The sequence below is a fragment of the Squalius cephalus genome (assembly GCF_949319135.1).
Source record: "Squalius cephalus genome assembly, chromosome: 15".
NCBI lineage: Eukaryota > Metazoa > Chordata > Actinopteri > Cypriniformes > Leuciscidae > Squalius > Squalius cephalus.
Window position 1 is genome coordinate 19628537 of NC_137136.1, and position 19256 is coordinate 19647792.

At 34.5% G+C, this 19256-nt stretch overlaps 1 protein-coding gene across 1 annotated transcript; it reads right to left on the bottom strand.

The window, feature by feature from the left end:
• Positions 1-321: 321 nt before the first annotated feature.
• Positions 322-18791, bottom strand: cd4-1 (CD4-1 molecule). Its single transcript, XM_079894628.1, has 11 exons — positions 18643-18791; positions 10412-10527; positions 7205-7298; positions 6964-7104; positions 6736-6879; positions 4442-4693; positions 3656-4027; positions 2378-2629; positions 2184-2290; positions 2062-2108; positions 322-1692 (listed from the first exon to the last, which is right to left on the bottom strand). Exons 3-11 carry the CDS (start codon positions 7257-7259, stop codon positions 1662-1664), a joined length of 1401 nt encoding a protein of 466 aa, XP_079750754.1. The 5' UTR covers positions 7260-7298; positions 10412-10527; positions 18643-18791; the 3' UTR covers positions 322-1661.
• Between the last annotated feature and the right edge of the window lie 465 nt (positions 18792-19256).

The following is a 19256-nucleotide window of genomic DNA, read 5'->3' on the forward strand; positions in this document are numbered from 1 at the left end:
AATATGCTTACACAATCTTTAACACATTTTAAATAACATTTGAATAAAGGGTGAAGATGTCAATTTTCCAAGGCTGGATCATTTTGGCCACTACTGTACATGATTAAACAAGATGAGACTGCAGACATTAGTGGATCAAATCAGAGCAAGCATGGAATTTAAAAATTGACAAATCTTGTTCTTTTCATGGAATATTGCAGCATTTATTTAAATGATTTATCTGTGCACATCATATTTATTTTAAATGAATATGCCCTCATAACCTTTAATCACAATGGGGAAGAAAAGACTATCACAACATTGTTGTTTATTGGTTTATTTAATCACATTACACATTAATACTACATGGTAAAAAAATGTAAAAATATGCCAGATTTTCATCTGCAAAAAAAAAAAAAAAAAAAAAAAAAAAAAAAAAAGAAAGAAAGAAATGAAAACAAACAAGCAAAAATTTCATCAAACAAATACAAAACTACCATACCAGAATCTCAACAAATGCTCACAATTTTGATTTGACAGCAACCACATTTTCAACTTTTAGAGAAGCCACAATGACGTTATATGTTTTAATACTTTTAGTTCTGTTGGAAGTCTATTCTAGTCATGTGATCCTCTGAAAAAAATATTTATAACAGGCCAAAGGTACTTCTTCTCAATGGTATATTACAATCACTCTTCTCTATCACCTTTAAATGAAGACATTTTGGAGTGAGAATGATCATACAATTTTGTTTCATGTTTTTTATTTTATTTTACATTATCAATATTTTTCAGTTGCTTTTTTCGTTAAATAAAGATATACAAGCAAAAAAGAGGGGGGAAAGTTCATTTGCAAATGCAAAAGAGCATTCAGAGGATAAAATGATAAGTATAACAGAAGTCAATGAAAAATATTAGCACAATATAAGGAGGCACTTTGGGCCATTTTAATATAAAATGTACAGGTATAGGTTCCTTATTGTAACAATACACAATTGGCACATTTATCTTCCAGACGAGCTTTATAATATGTCATGTTATTTACACCTTTAAAGATACTGCATACTGTCACATGGGTCAATTTCTTGAAATTGAGATTTATACATCATCTGAAAGCTGAATAAATAAGCTTTCCATTGATGTACGGTTTGTTGGGATAGGACAATATCTGTCTGAGATACAACTATTTGAAAATCTGGAATCTGAGGGTGCAAAAAAATCAAAACATTGAGAAAATCATCTTTAAATTTGTCCATTTATGTTCGCGATTGTGCTGCATTCACTCACAAAAATAAATGTTTTATATATTTACAGTAGAAAATTTACAAATTATCTTCATGGAACATGATCTTTACTTAATATCCTAATGATTTTTGCCATAAAAGAAAAATTGATAATTTTGACCCATACAATGTATTGTTGGCTATTGCCACAAATATACCCATGCGACATATGACTGGTTTTGTGATCCAGGGTCACATATTGTGTTGCATATAATATTGGTTCCTATCAAGCATGCTCAATTATATATAGTATAGTTATGAGTGTATTTCACACAATAACAAAGATAAACCAGCATCCTCTGCACAATGAAGACAGCCAGTTCTGTTATGAGAGGCTTTGTTCAGGCAACTGTACATTAACATGATTATTTAGTAAATCAGTAATAAAGCAGAGGATCCTCAGGTCTTGTAGAATCCCTTTGGCTGAGGACTGAGACAGAGAGAGACAACCAAACATGAGGATGAGGATGATGCACGTTCATATATACAGTAACGGTAAATGCAGTGTGTAGACGTGATTTCAGTGCATTAGCAGAATGTGTTATTTGCAAACAAATGATGCTATAGGCCTTTCTGACCAATAAACTTATCTAAGAGTTTCAGTTCCCCTCAAGTTCAAACAGGTGTGCTATTAGAGTAATCACAGGTGTAATTAATCATGTCATAATTCAACCAAAAATGGTCCATATCTAAATTTTGTTATATAATGCAATGCCATTCATATATTTCAAGTGTCCAAATACGTTTTGTGGCTACAGTATGTGTTATTATAAGCATGTCTAACAACCACCAAACTCACTTTTTGCAGCAGCAGAATCTGGTCTTTCGTCGTCTGTACATCATTATCTGTAAAGAAGAATGAAAGAAATAAGGCATTTGATTTTCACCTTTCAAACACTTCACGAATGACAAACAAATTACCTGTTTGTGTCTGCGGATGCCTATGATGACGATAACAAGGAGCAAGATGAAGAGCACAACTCCACTGCTGATGGCAACACAAAGCCAGATGTCCACTGGGGCTTTCTCTGTGAAACAATTGATTGACAGCAGAAGCGTTAACACATTTAATTTCACATGCATCACTTTCTCCCTCTTTCTTTCACTTCTCTTACCAATCTTCAATGGTAGCACAGCATATGTCAACAACTTCTCATTTTTCCAGAGTTCACATTTCCATTGGCCACTGTGTCCCCTTGTCACTTCCGGGAAGGACAGAAAAGGTGAAGAGGGAAGAGTGGAAGAGGGAAAAGAGCAGGAGCGACATGTCCAATTCACCTTAAGGTCAGGGTCGAGTGGATGTCCTAATGTGCATGTCAGATTCACCATTTGGCCTTCATAAACTCGAGAACCTAAGGATGAGGAAACTAAGAGAAGGAGAAATTGCAGATTTCAGAATGAACAAGCCAAGAAAAGTTAGCATTGTAAATGGATTATGAAGTGTTTGAAACGTAAACATTTGTGGTTTCGAACCAAATTTTGTAATAATTAACGCACAGCGAACCTTTATTCATCCAAAGTCATTTCAATGTCCAGTGTCAATTTAGTTGGGAATCAACTTTGCCTGAAGCTACAAGTTATTCATAATTTAAAAGAACACTGTACTTTTATCCTTATTAAAAGTTTTAATTTGAATAACATTTTTAAAATATGTTTAAAATCATTTACTCACATATGTGGTAACTACAGTCATAGGCCTGGTTTCACAGATTCAGCTTTAGTTAAATTAGGACATTTAAGTAGCTTTTATAAACGTGTCTTAGAAAAAAAAAAAAACATTACTGATGAACATCTTGAGACAAAACAAAGACACTGACATATTTTAAGATATGTCAGTGCTAATTGCTTTCCGTTAAACAGCTCAAATACACATTTTTTGGGACGAGGCTTAAGCCTTTGTGAAACCGGGGGATAGTCTAATAAAAGCTGATTTATTTTATGTGAGATCACATAACCAGACTAATATTAGTAGCTGATACTAACCTGCTTAACTCCTAAAATGCACACTTTTACTTGTATAAATTAATACTAGTAAAACTGAAAACAACGTTTTTGCACCCACGCCACTAGGTGTCAGTATAAGTCCAAGATTTCTGTTATATCTTGACTTATTTATTGTAATGTCCGGTGTAGACAATACGGGTAGAAATTATTTAAATGTGAGTACGGCAAACATTTTTGTGAGTTTTCAGGATATTCCCATTCAAGAAGATAGAACTTGGTCTTGGCCTGAAATAGTTGTCCGGAGGTGTTGCAAATATGGCCGCAGAGTGAACAGAACTTTGTAAAGCTACACCATTATGGAAGTGCTGTCACAATATTGACTGAAAGTAGCTAAGTTAGTAGCGTGGTTAGTTACTAGACTAGACCCCAACACTTGTCTTTTCACCTACCCTGCAGAACCTCCACCTTGACTTTACTGCTGAGGGTCTTTCTTTTGAACTTCAGGTTACAGTCGTACTCCCCCCTGCTCTTCTCTGATACAGACAGTTTATGAATTGATAGATCCTGGTCTTTTAACTCTCTTCCCATGACCCTGCCTTCTGTCTCCGGTGTGACATCCCATCTGACCACGGGACCAACGGTGAGGCTGAGGAGATTCTCCTTCTTGTTTTGGTTACTGAGAGGAGTGAAGCTCCAGCTACCACCCTGAAGGCCAGTCTCATTTAACACGGACCAGGGAATGTTAAAAGACAGGGAGCAAGGAATGTTGACTGTAGAGAACAATGGGGTATAAATGGGATCTGGTGGAGAAGGGGAGAGGCCTAGAAAAAAAGAGATGAAAAAGGGAACATTATCACTATTATTACTATTAGCAATTTGTACCAGCTTTGGACATAAAATAAACAATTAATAATAACATAATACAAATAAAAAAAACAACAGGTGTATAATTATGATATTGAAATTATATTAAATATATTGTTTATCTATTTACATTTAGCATTACAAAAAAGGTAAGTTTTATAACTTTTATCAGTGCTCCATCATTATTCTGCTAAATTTGACATATTTCACCATATTCGTCATTCTTATAGGTCTTGACTGCAATTATCTTTTATGTTTCTTGTGTATTATACATTTTCTTATTGCTTAGTATAGTAAGCAACTCTCAGAATGTGAAAACTCCAATAAATTGATAGATATACTGTGTGTTTAACTCATGGAGTCTCACTCACCTATTACAGAAACCATTGTAGTTGCTTTAGCTTCTCTCCGATCATACTCCACTTTGCATGTCCAAACACCACTATGACACCTGGACACATCTGTGACTGAAATCTTCTCTCCGTAAAGTGGCTGTTGTTGACAATCAGATTTGTTAGGTGAAATCCATGTTACTCTGGGCTGAGCTGAACTAGACTCCAGTTTACATTCCAGAGACAGAGAGTCACCAAACATCAGGGCCGGTACCTTGTTGAGTATAGTGACTAAAACAGAGAAAAAAAAGGTGAAAGGTGGAATATGGCAACATTAGAGAATCTTATTATGTAATGTGAATAGTTATAGTTATAGTATAGTTATAAGTGTAAATGAGAGTGGAGTAACCGATTTAATTCTGTTCATAATGCCAAATATGCAGTTTAGAATTTAGATTAAAATCATTCTAGTGGTTAAATTATACGACTTAATCATTGCCTTTATGAGTGTAGTATGGAGATAGATGATTATAGAATACATTCATAGATTAATTTTTCATGTATTTTTAATTTTTTTTTGCAGTTCAGCCCTATGACACAGGGAGACAGACTACTTCTGCAGTGTGCACATCCTGAATTGAGCTCAACAGTCGGTGAGCCATTCCACCGAATTTGTATGTATAAATATGCATGAAAAGTTTCACATTTACATTTTATTATTAAGCAAAATGTCCTGAACATTATTATAACTGCAAATTTAAAATATATAATTAAAAAAACATTTATAATAAAATACTGAGAACACTAAAAAGTAGCTTTTGTTACATCTAAACCTTTATCATGAAATATAATTTTTTTGCATTGTTGTGTGACTAGAGTTGTAGAGTCCTCTATTTTGTTGATTTATTAGTTGATATAAATACTATTCATCTGATTTGTGACTTTTACAGTTGCAATTACTTTATAGACATTTAGTATTAGTTTTACAATGTGAATACCATTCTTACAGGGAGCCAGTCGACCACGAAGTGACTTAAACTTTTTGTCTTCATCTTTCTAATATTTTGTTGAAGATGGAAAGAACCCTTACTATGCAGGTGCCAGAAACACCCACCCATGGCATGCTGCAAGCGAAGGAGCGAAACACACCCGCAAACCCTCTCTTTCCCCTCCTTTTTGTCTTTCCTTCCTTCTCTCTCCCTTCTCCTCTCTCTCCTTCTTTCTCTTTCCACCTCATTCGCTGTGAAGTACCACTAGCACACATGCACAGACAGTCATGTACACTCTCTCTCTCACACACATATGGACACTCATATGGACACTCATATGGACACTCATTCCTGTTACTAATGTGTTTTTTTTGTTTTGTTTTTAAACAAATAAAGTTAAACCACTGTTTTTATCAGTTTTGTTTGGTCCATCATTTATACAATTGTTTAATAAATTAGATAATAAAAAAAAAGTTAAACTTGAGGCTTCGGTCTTCTTTAAAATGAAAAAAAAAATGACTTTGTGTTTTTTATTAAAATACACCTTGCCTTAATATAAAGTGATTTATTTTTTTGTCACAATTATAAATTATTTGAACATATAACCCACCATTTCTTTAAAATAAACACTTTCTTGTGGGGAAAACAAAAGAATTAATTGACATGCTTTTGAACATGCTTTTTAAATGGCACATGAGTTTTGGTAACAGGACTGAGAAAACATGCATCCATCTTCTGCTTAGAAACCTTGTAAAAACATAAATAAATTTACCTGAGATTGACCAATAAACATTTTGGATAGTTATATGTGTAGTACTAGATTCAGTGTTGAAGAACATTTAAAAAGAAAGAAAAGAAAAGAAAGTTTAATTTTCAATAGTTACAACAAGCTAATGTCACCCATTCATTAGGGCCCACGTGTCATTTCCTCATCTATTTGAAAAATTAACTATAGAAAAAACATACATAATTCAAACATTTGAATTTTATTTTGGAAGATAGACGAGAGCACTTTACAGATTAGTTACCCAGAATGAATTTTTTTTTCAATATTTAAACTTTTTTGACTTCTGTGGAAGGCAAAAGAAGATTTATTTATTTGTGTGTGGGTTTTTTTGTCCTAAAATGAAACTCAGTGGGGTCCAGTGCTGTTTTTGGACCCCACTGATTTTCATTGTATGGACAAAAACAGTTCTTCTTTTGTGTTGCGCAGAAAAAGGAATGACATAATGAAGCTTTTTTTTTTTGAGTGAAATATTGCTTTAAGAGATTTTGAGACTGTAAAATTTGGATCTTTTTCTACTTTTTGTTTCTCACTCACACTTTCTCTGTACTTTGTCTTACCACGGTACAGTCTGTAGGTCCTGGAGGATCTATACTTTAATTCATGCTGTTCACAGCGCCAAACTTCAAAATCCAATTCTTGTACTGGTGAGATTTGGAGAGAGAAATCCTCTAACAGAGAGACACGTGTCTTCACATCTTTCCCTACAAAAGACAAACATACATGTGCAGTTATATCAAACACGGTAGCCTGATTATTATGGTTGCGTAAAACGGTATGCATCTCACCCTTTTGAGGGTTCCTGCTGATAGTTGGATCTTTTTCAGACCCACGGTACCAGTTCACATAAACATTATCTTTATTTCCCCATGCATCTCTAGGTAGGGTAGCGGTCCCTCCAATCTGTGCGTAAACTACCTTGTGGCTTTCTGATGATAGAAGAACATATCGGTCAGAAGAAGAATGCTTATACAGGCTGCATTTCATGCTCTTCGCCATGTAACAACTGTCAAGATATTTGCAACTTACCTTGCGCTTTGAGAAATCCAACAAGCAGCGATATTAGTATCCAACTAAACATCATTCTTTCCTCAGAGCAGAGCCAGAGTGGATGAATGGTGATCTGTAAGACATAGCCATAGAGAAATGCATCACATAGCATAGAGGAAGGAAGGGGCTTGTGGTGGGCTCAGATTTGTTTGAGTGATTGAGGGAAACAGAAACAGAAACTGCAGGATGGTGAGGGGGAGACAGAAGCTTTGTGGTGGGCTCTGGGTTACAGACATAAAGGAAGACAAGTACCAGTGAAGAAACATGAAAGAACAACAACTAGAAAGACGTCGAGACAAAGACGCAGAGAGGTGTGTTTGTGGTGGGCTGAGATTGTGCAGGGAGTAGATTCGCATCCCTCTCGTTTTCACCTCTTCACCTCCTCCTCCAAAACACCCCCTCTCTTCCTCCCTTGTTCCACGAAAGGCGGATCTCTCCACGCTTACACACAGAAAAAACACACACCACATGGCGCTGCTGGTGCTGTCGCTGAGCTTGGAGTGCGGTGTGCATTATGTCTGTTATATCTGATCTTGGCTTTTTTCTCTTTTTGTGCATGAGATACACAGAAATCTCTCCTTTTACTCCTTCTGAAGAGATTGATGATTCAAACAAAAATGCAGACTGATTTTTTACAATGTGCAATGTGTAAATCCTTTAGTTTTTTACTTTCATTTGCCATAAAATTGATATTTATCCTATTTAGATTTCTAAATTAGCAACGGTAAGGTCATGGGTTTGCTTTCCAAGGGTTGCATGAAAATGATCAAATTAATACGTTAATTGCAATGCATTTCGCTTTGGAATAATCGTCAGCCAAATAGATAAACGTAAATTATGGCTATTTTAAGATAAACAAGCTCAAATATAAATGCACATTCAAGAAAATCTAATTATATAATGAGAAATTATATTTTTCCAACTTGATTTTTTCACAGTTTTGGGTTTTAAAATTATGTTCTATTATTTTTATTTTTGCCTGTCCACCACTGAGAACAAAAAGTGGCTATTTATTTAGATTGATAGTATGCACTGAATTTATATATAAAATAAAACAAGATAAAGCTATTATGAAAAAAGTAGGACCTTCTGGAAAAAAAATGCTTTCTTTTAAGTAAATGTTTATTAAATATAACTTCTGCATGGTATAATTTGCACCAATATAGTTAAGAACCAAAAGTATACTGCAAAGAACAGTTTGACTTTTTTTAATGGCAGTTACATTTTTATTAAAAGTACTAAAAATCCAACAACGTATAGTTCAAAATAATTAGCCATATGGAATATAAATGTTCATGCGGAGTGGTAAAGGCTATTTATGAATGTATAATATGGCTTAAATTAGTTCATTTCAGTATGAAAAAGTGCAATTTTCAAGTAAATAAATAAAAGATTTACAGGCACACTGTCTTATCAATGGCTAATGAAATCATTAATTAGCAGCATTCTGGGATTGGAAGTTGCTTTGGATAAAAACGTCTGCTATATGAATAAAAAACTGCTATGAATGTACACCATTAATTGAGACATGCAGTTATAATAGATTCAACCATTTGTGTTGTGATAGAATTTTTTATTAACCATAACTAACATTTCTTTTTCTTGCAGGAATAACATTTATATGCTTTTGAAACCTAAATGTTCCCAAACACTTTGGCAAAAGAAAGTGTGCGTATGTCTGAATCATGTCCGAATATTACAAAAGTTGGAAATGAAACTAGATGGATGTCTAAATATATAAACTCATGACTTTGAGTAACAAAGTGAAGTTATCAAGAAATCAGATTTTACTTTTAGTAACCCTAGTAACAGAAGGGTTTGCTGAATTATAGATATGAAGAACCAGTCATATTGTAGAAAACCGATGTAATGAATCTTTCACTACTGCCATGCTCCTATTCCATAAAAACTGTTGTACTTTTTTTTGCTGGTGGGATTCTCTCTGAAATTGGTCTGAGGTTCTCCCGCCGTGATTAAAGCATATTCAAAGGCATTGTCTGGAGTATGTTTAATTATTGCTGCGCAGCAGGTTATTGGACACTAGAGATCTTATTCCCAAGAGGGACGGGACGTCGGCTGAGTCGGGCTAAGCGTCGATCAGGAGACGACACAGGTAAACTTAAGTCAGCCACAGTACGTAAGGTCCACATGTGTTTATTGTTCTCAATCTGAATTAAAATGTTCCTTCATTTTGCTGCCATTTATTACAAAACTGTCTAATAGTGAACTTAGCAATTGTAATCTGATGAACATTTTAAGTCTAGTGGAGCAAAGCAATGTGTAAGAAATGAGGGAAAAGTCTGTGAAGAATGTGAAACAGAACAGAGGAAGAAGAGAAGAAGCACACAAACGATAGATGTAGAGATAAAGACAGCCAGAGACTGCACCTGAACATCTAACCCAGAAAGACAGATGATCTGGGCTGTGGTCAGGATGGAGGTTAAACAGTAAACAGACACACAGAGAGAGATGGAGGAGAGAAGGGAGGGGAACATTAGTAAGACCAAGAACTTGAAACAAAGCTTTCAGAAGTCAAAAGTCAAGGACTTTATGAAATAAGCATGTTGTTTTTGTTGTTGTTGTTTTTAAGATAGAGATACAATTATTCTAATGTAATTCAAAGCTATTTTAATGCCCTACTCGAGTGCTATAAATTCAGTTTAGTACTAAGGACAGTGGAAATATAAACACTGATGTTCTAATATCATGTATGTCATTAACTGTTCATTTTATAATAGATCCGAAGACAGTCTTTCAGTTAATTTTCCCAGCATTGTATTCACCAAAAGAATATACGTCTGTTTTACATCCCTTGTACATATGATGTCTTGTTATATATTGTGAATTGACACGTGTTTAACCATGTAACATATTTGCCGTCAAAGTAATCGAACCGAAAATATAAAAAGTGCAAAGCTTAATTCCTGTTAAATTTGCTTTCTGTAATTCAGCATATTCTACAGTATTATAGACTTCACAGTAAATAATGCAGCTTCATTTATTTTTTTGCTTCTAAGGGAATATAACTTACAAAAAGGTATAAAAAGGAATTTATCCTCTATTCTGATCTAGAGAAGCATAAAAATAGATCAAATAAAATCATCCATAATAAGAACTGATTAAAGCTGCCAAGTGTAAATAAAACAGTTTATAATTAAATGTACATCTTTGTGTAAATATACTCACCTTATGAGCAAAATACTTTATCGTTCCTCTTCAAAGTTGTGCAGCGGATGTGTTCACTTACAGGCCAAAATATTTCTATTTAACCTCTGCTGACGCCTCCCCTCAGTCTGATTGGCCTGAGAGGTAAAAGAATACGTCCGGTTATTTACATGATTTACAAAATTTTTTGTTACTTTTTTTTTTTTTTTTTAGCTTTTACCGAGTTATCACTTGAAAATGAGTTCCTCCCAAACATGATTGTTAGAACAATATAATAATTCATAGTAAATTTCTAATTCATAGTGAATTTTTCAATCAGATTAATGTCGGAAAAGTTTCAGTGACAACATTTAAATGACAAAAAGTTTCTGAAGTTTTCCAATGATAACCAGAAAAATTTAGACATCGTCCTGTTACGCCCAAAAAGGTTTTGAATAGGTTTTTCTAGTCTGCAATAAATATTATCATATAGAGGACAACATGTTTTGTGTTACCGTATCCGTATGCATTCTGAAAAGCTTATTTTATATTTAGGTTTTTCTGTTTTTGAGATTCATTTTTTGTTTGCCACATCATAGTTTATCTGACTCTACTTTTAAATGTCAGTATCCAGTAACCAGTGTTTTAGAGCTATTGATGTAATCTAATCCATTTAAAAAAAAAATGTATTATAAATGAACATCTTTATCAGCATGCAACGCTCCGAGCCCGACAGAATAAACTCTAACGATTTCTATTCCTCTGTTGTCTTTCAGTTGTTCCATTTTCCTTTACATGCATTACATAAAATTAAAATATCTATCATCTGTTTACAGAGATCCGATGCCTAACAATAATATTAACCCGCACTTGGAACTGGAGTGCGTACGCGGCTTGAGCAAATATGAGTGGAATGTAACAACATATAATGACTGCACTACCCTAGTGAAAAATAAATGTACCAAGATGTATTTGAAATACATTTTATGCTAAGTACAAATACATTTACTTGTATGTACTAAATATAAATACCCTATAACTGCACTTTTGGTATACTAATTTGATATACTTAAAGTGTGCTAATTTAGAACAACTAATTTAGGTACACTTTAAATATCTTGCATTTAAAGACTGATATTATAAAGAGATCATACTATCCTTACTAATAGTATTAAAACACATTTTAGGCTTAATATTAAGAAATGCGCACTCTGTGAGGTAAAGAAGTACTCCAAATAAAGTTTAATTATAATATTTATATCAGTAAGTGCATTGGTATTTTGGTATAGGTTTTTTTCACTAGGGTATGAACAGATAATTCAATTTAATTTGTATAAGAACTTTAAAAATTGTAACTTGTACAAATGTTCTCAGTGTGCTAAAACAGCTGTATACGTTCATAGATAAATCTGACTTGACAGAATTTGAATAAAATGTAGATGCCTAGTTAAATCACAAGAAATATTTTCTTGATTTAAATGTTATTTCTTTAAAAAAAAGAAAGAAAGAGGAACAGTATTTGAAAAGTAAAAAAGATTAATTTCATTTCTACTTATGTAATATGCAATTATGAGGCATTATATGAAGTTTAAAATGCATTAAAGAAGCACTGTCATGGATAAAGACTGTTTAACTGATAAACTGTTTATCACTTTAGACTGATAAACCCAAACTGTTTCTTATATTATTAAAATAAATTAGCACAACCCAACTTCCTCTAAAAATGGACTGATCTCTAACAGGGTTAAATTTATTTTTTAATGACTAAAAGGTTTCTCTGTATCACTTCTGCTATAAGATGAACTAATTCAAACCAATGCGGTTCCTTAAACTAAACAAATACTGAAATGAAAGCCAATGGGTACGATTGGGAATACGAATGATGATTAGGAAAAGAGAACAATGCTTTATTCAAGTCAAGTCAGCATCTTTCTGCACAATACGTCTCTTTAGATCTCGCTCTTCTCTTTAGATTTATCTCTTACATTTATAGTTTGTAACTCACCAAATCAAATGCCTCATAAGCACAAATTCAGTGACTTCTGATTCTTCTGACTTCTTATTCTGATTACTGTGTTAAATGTGAATTAAAGATGATCTAGAAAGCCCAAGCAATTCACAAGTCTTCATACACACCAATTTAAACAAGCTGCACTTGTAGGTGAAGGTAATGAAGGTACTTTTTGCAGCACATTGGGTTTGGCAAAGAACGCTTTTCTTAATAAGAACCAACGCTGAAAGGTTTTTGAGTTGGCTATATGCTTATTTTTTACTGATGAGGAAACATCTTCATCTTACATTATGATTACTCCGGGTAAGCCTTGTATTTTCTGGGTTCTTTAAAGCACAAGTGCATTGATTTTGTTAAGACCTACACTGAAAAAGTTCTTTGAGGAACTTCAAAGACTGTCCAACGACATCAGTATGTAAAACTCTAACATGTTTAAGAGTGAATAAGACATCCTGCTGTAAAAGAATAAATGCATTAAAGAAAAGCGAGACAGAGAGAGCATCTTTCAGCGCTGTATGAACAGGAGTGGTTTGCTAAGGGGAACCACATGAAGGTTGAAACAAACATGTTGCCTGCCTCACATCTGTGTCTGAGGTTTCACCTCTCTGTCATTCTCGCTCTTCCTGCCGTGCTCAGTTCATCTTCTTCAAAAAAGCTTCATGTAGTTCTTTACTACTTAGAACACTATTCTCTTAGATAACTCTATTCTCACTACTTCTCTCTCTCTCTCTCTCTCTATATCCACATTCTCCCTGATTCTCCTTTTTCTCTCGAAGCTGTAAGGAAAGACCCATTTTAGAGGGATCCCTCATTACTCACAAAGACTGAAAAGGTGTCGAGACACCAACATAATCATAACTGAAAGAAAGCAAGCAAGAAAAGTGGGCGATTTATTTCAATATGTCCCATACAGGTTTTCGTTACGTGTTTCCCCTTCAGCAAGTCATTTCTGTGTGTACTTGACTGAAGAGGACTGATATTGTCTTCGTCTCCCACACATCTTACCTTATAACTAGTATGAAGGACTTTTCAGGGGGAAATAATCAACACTTTTCTTTTTTCTTGCCATTTTATCTAATCTTTGTCTGGTATGCTAAAATTAGCGATAATTGTAATACTGTTTTGTGAGAGGTTCGCTAAGGCTGCGTGACTAACAGGGGATCCTCTACCAGATCTGAAATTTCAGAAACGTTTAGTGATTCACATTCATCTGCTTAGACTGTGGGCTGTCGGAAATGTTGAAGAAGTCTGAGGAGTGCAGAGTGCTGAAGAAGGCTAAGATGGACGCCATTGCAGGCAACAGCTTCTGGGTTTTCTAGTCTAAGAGTTTCACATGGTGTTTTGGAAAAGTGAGTGGAAATTACATAGAAAGACATATTGCATTTGTCGCTTTCATTCTTGAGTTCTCAGTTGCAAACCTCCTCCATTTAATGAAGTCCTGTAGGTTTGAAATGCAAGTAAATGTCAGTGGAAAGAGATGTCGACAGAACGAGAGATTACTGACATTTGGTGTGAGGCTTACGAAAATGTGTATTTTTAGAGTAATTTACAGATGATTAGATCATATTTCAGACTGCAAATTTTGAAACCTCACAGCATAAACCATGATTTTGTTCCATTGCGTAATTGTTGCGTTCACGCCATGCTGTGTTTTTCTGCTGATGGGCCTATCCGTAAATGGCCCTCTCTATAAATGTATTTTCACAGAAATGCTTAAAAAAGTCATACATATTTTCAGAAATCGGTCATCTAGTGTCATTTCCGATATATACACTTGTTCTCGTTTTCATTTTCAAGTGGAGTTCCATTGAATGCACAATATACATTAAAATTATTATTTTTTGTGGCTGCCATACAATTCACATCTGGTTAAGATGACGCTTGTTTACTTTATTGAGGTGAATGAATCACCTGACATCCTCAATGTCTTCTGAGAGAAGTAAAAAATGTTAAACATTCAAAAAAATGCTGCCTATTAAATGCCTCTTCCATAACAGTAGACCCAGACCATCCATAAAGACAGATTTGTTGTCTTCTTTCTCATGAATTACATATTCTGTTCCAGAATGAAACTACCTGTTAGGTTGGAAAACACTCTGACAAATTGTGTGGTATGTGTGTGGGACAACGCTGAAGTGAGAGGATGAGAAACAGAGAAAAATGTCTGTATGACACACTTTGTGAAAGAGGGAATCCTGCTCTCATTATGATAATCGCTCCCTCCTTCATAAAAGCAGCACTCTAACAACAAAATCAAACACAGATTCACTCTGTATTTTCAAACTTATTGAGGTCACCGTTTCACACTCCTAGGTCAAGGGTTGCCGTTTTAAAAAATGAAGGGTCACGCCCATTGTGATGTAACACTGGACCATCCAAAAAGGCTGTTTCCTTGACTATTAAAACACACTTATTCTATTCTTTTAATTCCACGTCCAATGTAGAATCTATGAAACACATATCTATTCTGGAATCAGGATGCTGACTTAAAGGGATACTCACCCTCAAATTAATCCTAACCTGTATGAGTTTGTTTCTTCTGCTGATCACAAAAGAAGATATTCTGAAGAATATGGGTATCCAAACAGTTGATGGACCCCATTGACTTCCATAGTATGGAAATGAAAAAATACTATGGAAGTCAATGGGGCTCATCAACTGGTTGGTGTCCGACATTCTTCAGAATATCTTCTTTTGTGATCAGCAGAAGAAAGAAATGTATAGAGGTTTGGAACAATTTGAGGGAGAGTAAATGACGACAGAATTTTCATTTTTGGTTGAACTATCCCTTTAATTTATTTTTCGTCCTTTACAGTCAGAAGAAGAATGCTGGATTGAATTCTCAGAAGATCAAGAGATGTTGTCCGTGATCTTATTTAAATGTACATAAAATATTTTAAACCAATCATAACTCTCATTATATTGATAATGACTCTAAAAATCCAAGCTACCGAAGGAAAAGGTCATAACCTAATGTTTTTCAGATTTTAATGAAATAAATGCTCTAAAAATGTTACATCATTGTGCCGTTAACGACCCGTTCCACATAATTTGTCTGACTGATCCCTTTGTTTCATGTTGATTCCTTAAATTTTGGGTCAAAGCATCTACTGACTGCACTTTATTTAATGCAAGATTGCCATTATATCAAAGATTATTATTATTATTTAATCATATCAAATAATATGATTATGGCATATTTCTTGTACATTGTTCAAACTCTCTTTCATAAGCTGACATAATGCATGCATGCGCAGTTGAACTGAGTGTATGCATGTATATAAATATCATATTATATACATTATTTAAAATGGCTAATGATAACGAAAGACAGCACAAACAAATCCTTGTCTGAGAAAATGAACCTGTTTTTGCATTTGCATTTCCATTGTAATGCATCTGGTATACGCAATGTGTATACGCAATGTGTGTACGCAACAGCTGATGACTGTGCTCATTAAATAATTTTGATTCCGATTTTTGTTATTGTGTTAGTGTGTCTTGAAGAATTTGTCTGTTCTCCATTTCAGAGATTTGTTTCAATCACTGAACAAGTGTCGCTCCACAACTACAGGCCGCTGCATTAAACAGCAAACGGCTAGAGTCCAAATCCACTGCTATAATCTGTTGTTTTATACTGTGATCATTAATACTGCTTTTTTTATAACTACTGACAACACAAGTAGAGGTAATACTTTTTAAGGTGATGTAGTTACATGTTACATGTACTTACTGTAGTAATAACAGTAAATTATGCATAATTACAAGCAACTAAGTCAAACCCTATAGTAAATATGTAGTTAATTAATTAATGTAGTACTTATTTGTGTAATTACACTGTAACAATGTCACCTCAAAATAAAGTGTAACCAAAGGTGATTATAAAAAAAATGTCAATAGTTTATTTGACATTTTTTCACTGTGCACCGTGAGCTGCACCTGAGGTCAAAAGCGTTCTTTATGGGTTGAATTTTGGAAAGATGTTTTGATGATTTGCATGTAAATTGATATTTTTCTCAGACATCTGGCCATGACAGAATGAGACAAAGTCGGCAAAATCTAATCAGGCTCCTACAGTACAGCAGTCTCTATACGTGCCGCTAACACGAGAATAGTTTAACGTTGCATAAAGTCTGTGCATATCTGTAAAGTCAGTTATGCTGGAATTATATTTTCAGAATACAATTAGCATGATATAAAAAGCATGTAAGATAACCATACCCAGACATTTGCGACTACATTGCTATACCCTGACAAACATTATCTCTCCATGACATCTTCGACGTGCTAGCATGTTTTGCTACGTTTTATTCACCTGAGGGAACGCAATCAATATAAAAATCCTTATATTGATGTTGTCACGATGGATAGCAGACCTACTTCTATGTTTTGTTTGTGATTTGCCTCAACAATCCACACACAAAAAGAGATCTTTAACAAAAGGCAGTGATGTCTGACAATGACGCACAGTTGTTTTTTTTATGATCGGGCATCTGTTTGTATTTGTATCGTAAATTTGTTGTGTCCTCAGAACGTATTTGGACACCAAAGCCAAACTTAAACAAAAAAAATACCATTGCATTATATAATAAAATATCATATTAAATGGCATTGTTATTGCACAATTTTCAAGCAAACTATTTAAGTGATAAATAAATAGATTTACTGTTCAAATTATGAAGAGTGTTTGGATACTTTTGGATAGTCAGACGAGTCAATGTGATGAGCTCTTGTGGTTACTCTGGTTGGACACCTGTGTGAACTGGTGACTTCATACATCCACTAAAAAGCATCTTAATACCAGTTTTGAATTTGGCACGCTCTCATCCAAAACAACTAACATTGCATTCTATTGCATTTGATCAGGTTCCTGCAGGCCCTGGGAATTAAGCCTTGTTTGAGCTACAGGAATTGTAGAAAGTTAGTTGACGAACGCTCTAGCAGCGTTTTGTTTGCAGATGCCGCTTACATTGATATTTTCTATCTAATGCAATGGCATTCATTTTTAAGTGGGCATTGTATACAATACGTTCTGATAAATTGCAATTAATGTGGATGGATTTCCATTAGTAAAATTGGGTGGAGGATGGTGTCTATTAAAATGAATAATTCATAGTGTAAAAGCTGTTCACAGTCTTCGTTTCAAACAGGGAAAGGCTAGCAGTTTAGAGCAACCCATACCTTGAAATTTTGAAGCAATATATACATTATGTGATATAGGTATAAGTGACTTAAACATGAACCCTTTTCCAATTTAAATGTAAAATTGTCTAATATTGTAAATTACGTTTATGAAAATTTGCTGTTTCTGTTCAATATTACCTAAATATTCACATTTTTGTTTTTGTTTTATACTGATATCTCAGTGACCTCAAATGTTTAAAGTAAATGTAGCAAATGCAAAAAAGTGCTATTCAATCGGACTTTGAACATTTAACGTATTACGAAACTGTTGAAACTACACCAAACCTTCAGCTTATCACACAAGACTACAAAACACTAAACCTGAACAGTGCTTAAAGTCTTTGACTTCATCTTCACACAGTTTATAGCCTAAGAGTTTGTCTGTCGACAACAAATAATTGTGAATTTTCAAGTAATGATCCGTATTTAGGCCTGGGCCTACATGACGGTTAGAATTAAACTGAAGTGACTTAATAATACGATGTCTAATCTGTTAATATTCTACACAGTAAAGGCTGAAACATTTAAATAGCCTATTGTATGTCAACAACAATAAGAGTAATACAACATACATGCACATTGACACAAAATAACTTATTATGCAGTAAGACTTCCAAAAAATAAAACAACCCGAAATATTTAGTATACTAGCTATGCCTGTATATCAATAGGCAACGCCTAAAAATGTCTCTTGAATTGGTTATTCATGTTATCATTCAGCTATTAAACTTTTGATCGTTGAGTTTTATGATTACAGACAGACAGCACACCAAAAACAACAGATCGGCATCCGAAACGTCTACGCTGAACTTCACACTCAATACAATTTTAAAACAGTATATAGGACCATATTATTTTAATGAACAAAACTAGCTGCTTGTAAACATCATTAACGAACAAGATCTCCACCACTGTCATTTTGTATGGAATATTTGATAGCTCATCGTTTGTGTCAGACATTTAGCTGATGACAAAACACCTTTGGCTTTATACGAGAAAACACATATCAGGCATGCAGACTAATAACAAAAAGTAGCATAGTTTGTGTTTGTCATCATAGTAACAGAGCAATACTTACAGTTCTGATGAAATGAGTGTGTGTATGTGTTCTGTTCTGTTCAGGATCTCAGAGCTACACTGACATTTTCTTCCAAACACACTCTGTCACACACATATGGGACAGGAAACTGCAACGTGATTTGCGCAGCTCTACACTCATCTGTCTGTGGTATCGTAGCATATGCCTTTGTTTTTACTTTGACAGTTCAGTATTACTACCTTTATATCAGTGCCACACATCATTTATCACACCAAATGCCTTCCGTCTGCATCAGCGAGCCTTTCCCAGAGCTCTTTTCTCTTGCATTCTAACGTCTTTCGGGGCCGTTCACACAGAACGCGTTTTTCCATTCCACTGCGCTACTTTTCCATCATTTTTCAACGTAAACGCGCCGTAGACGGACGAGTGTGACCGTTGAGCTCGCGTCTTTTGCAGCGTCTCGCGCGCACGACTCTGCGTTCTAAAAACGTTGCGCTCAAGAAATTAAACTTTCTTTACAGTGCATTTTTATGTTATTCTACGCCAAAACACAGACACACTTTTGTACTCAAAATCAGATGAATGTTCTTAATATGAAAGTATAATGTATCAATTGCTGTATATAATCACATTCACAAAGAAACATTTGAGTC

Excerpts from the sequence above, each read along its gene's own strand:
- cd4-1 (XM_079894628.1), bottom strand. The coding sequence starts at position 7,259 with ATGATGTTTAGTTGGATACTAATATCGCTGCTTGTTGGATTTCTCAAA. Across the intron at positions 2,291-2,377 it reads TGTGCTACCATTGAAGATTG|AGAAAGCCCCAGTGGACATC; the intron begins GTAAGAGAAGTG and ends ATTGTTTCACAG. Across the intron at positions 2,109-2,183 it reads GCATCCGCAGACACAAACAG|ATAATGATGTACAGACGACG; the intron begins GTAATTTGTTTG and ends TCTTCTTTACAG.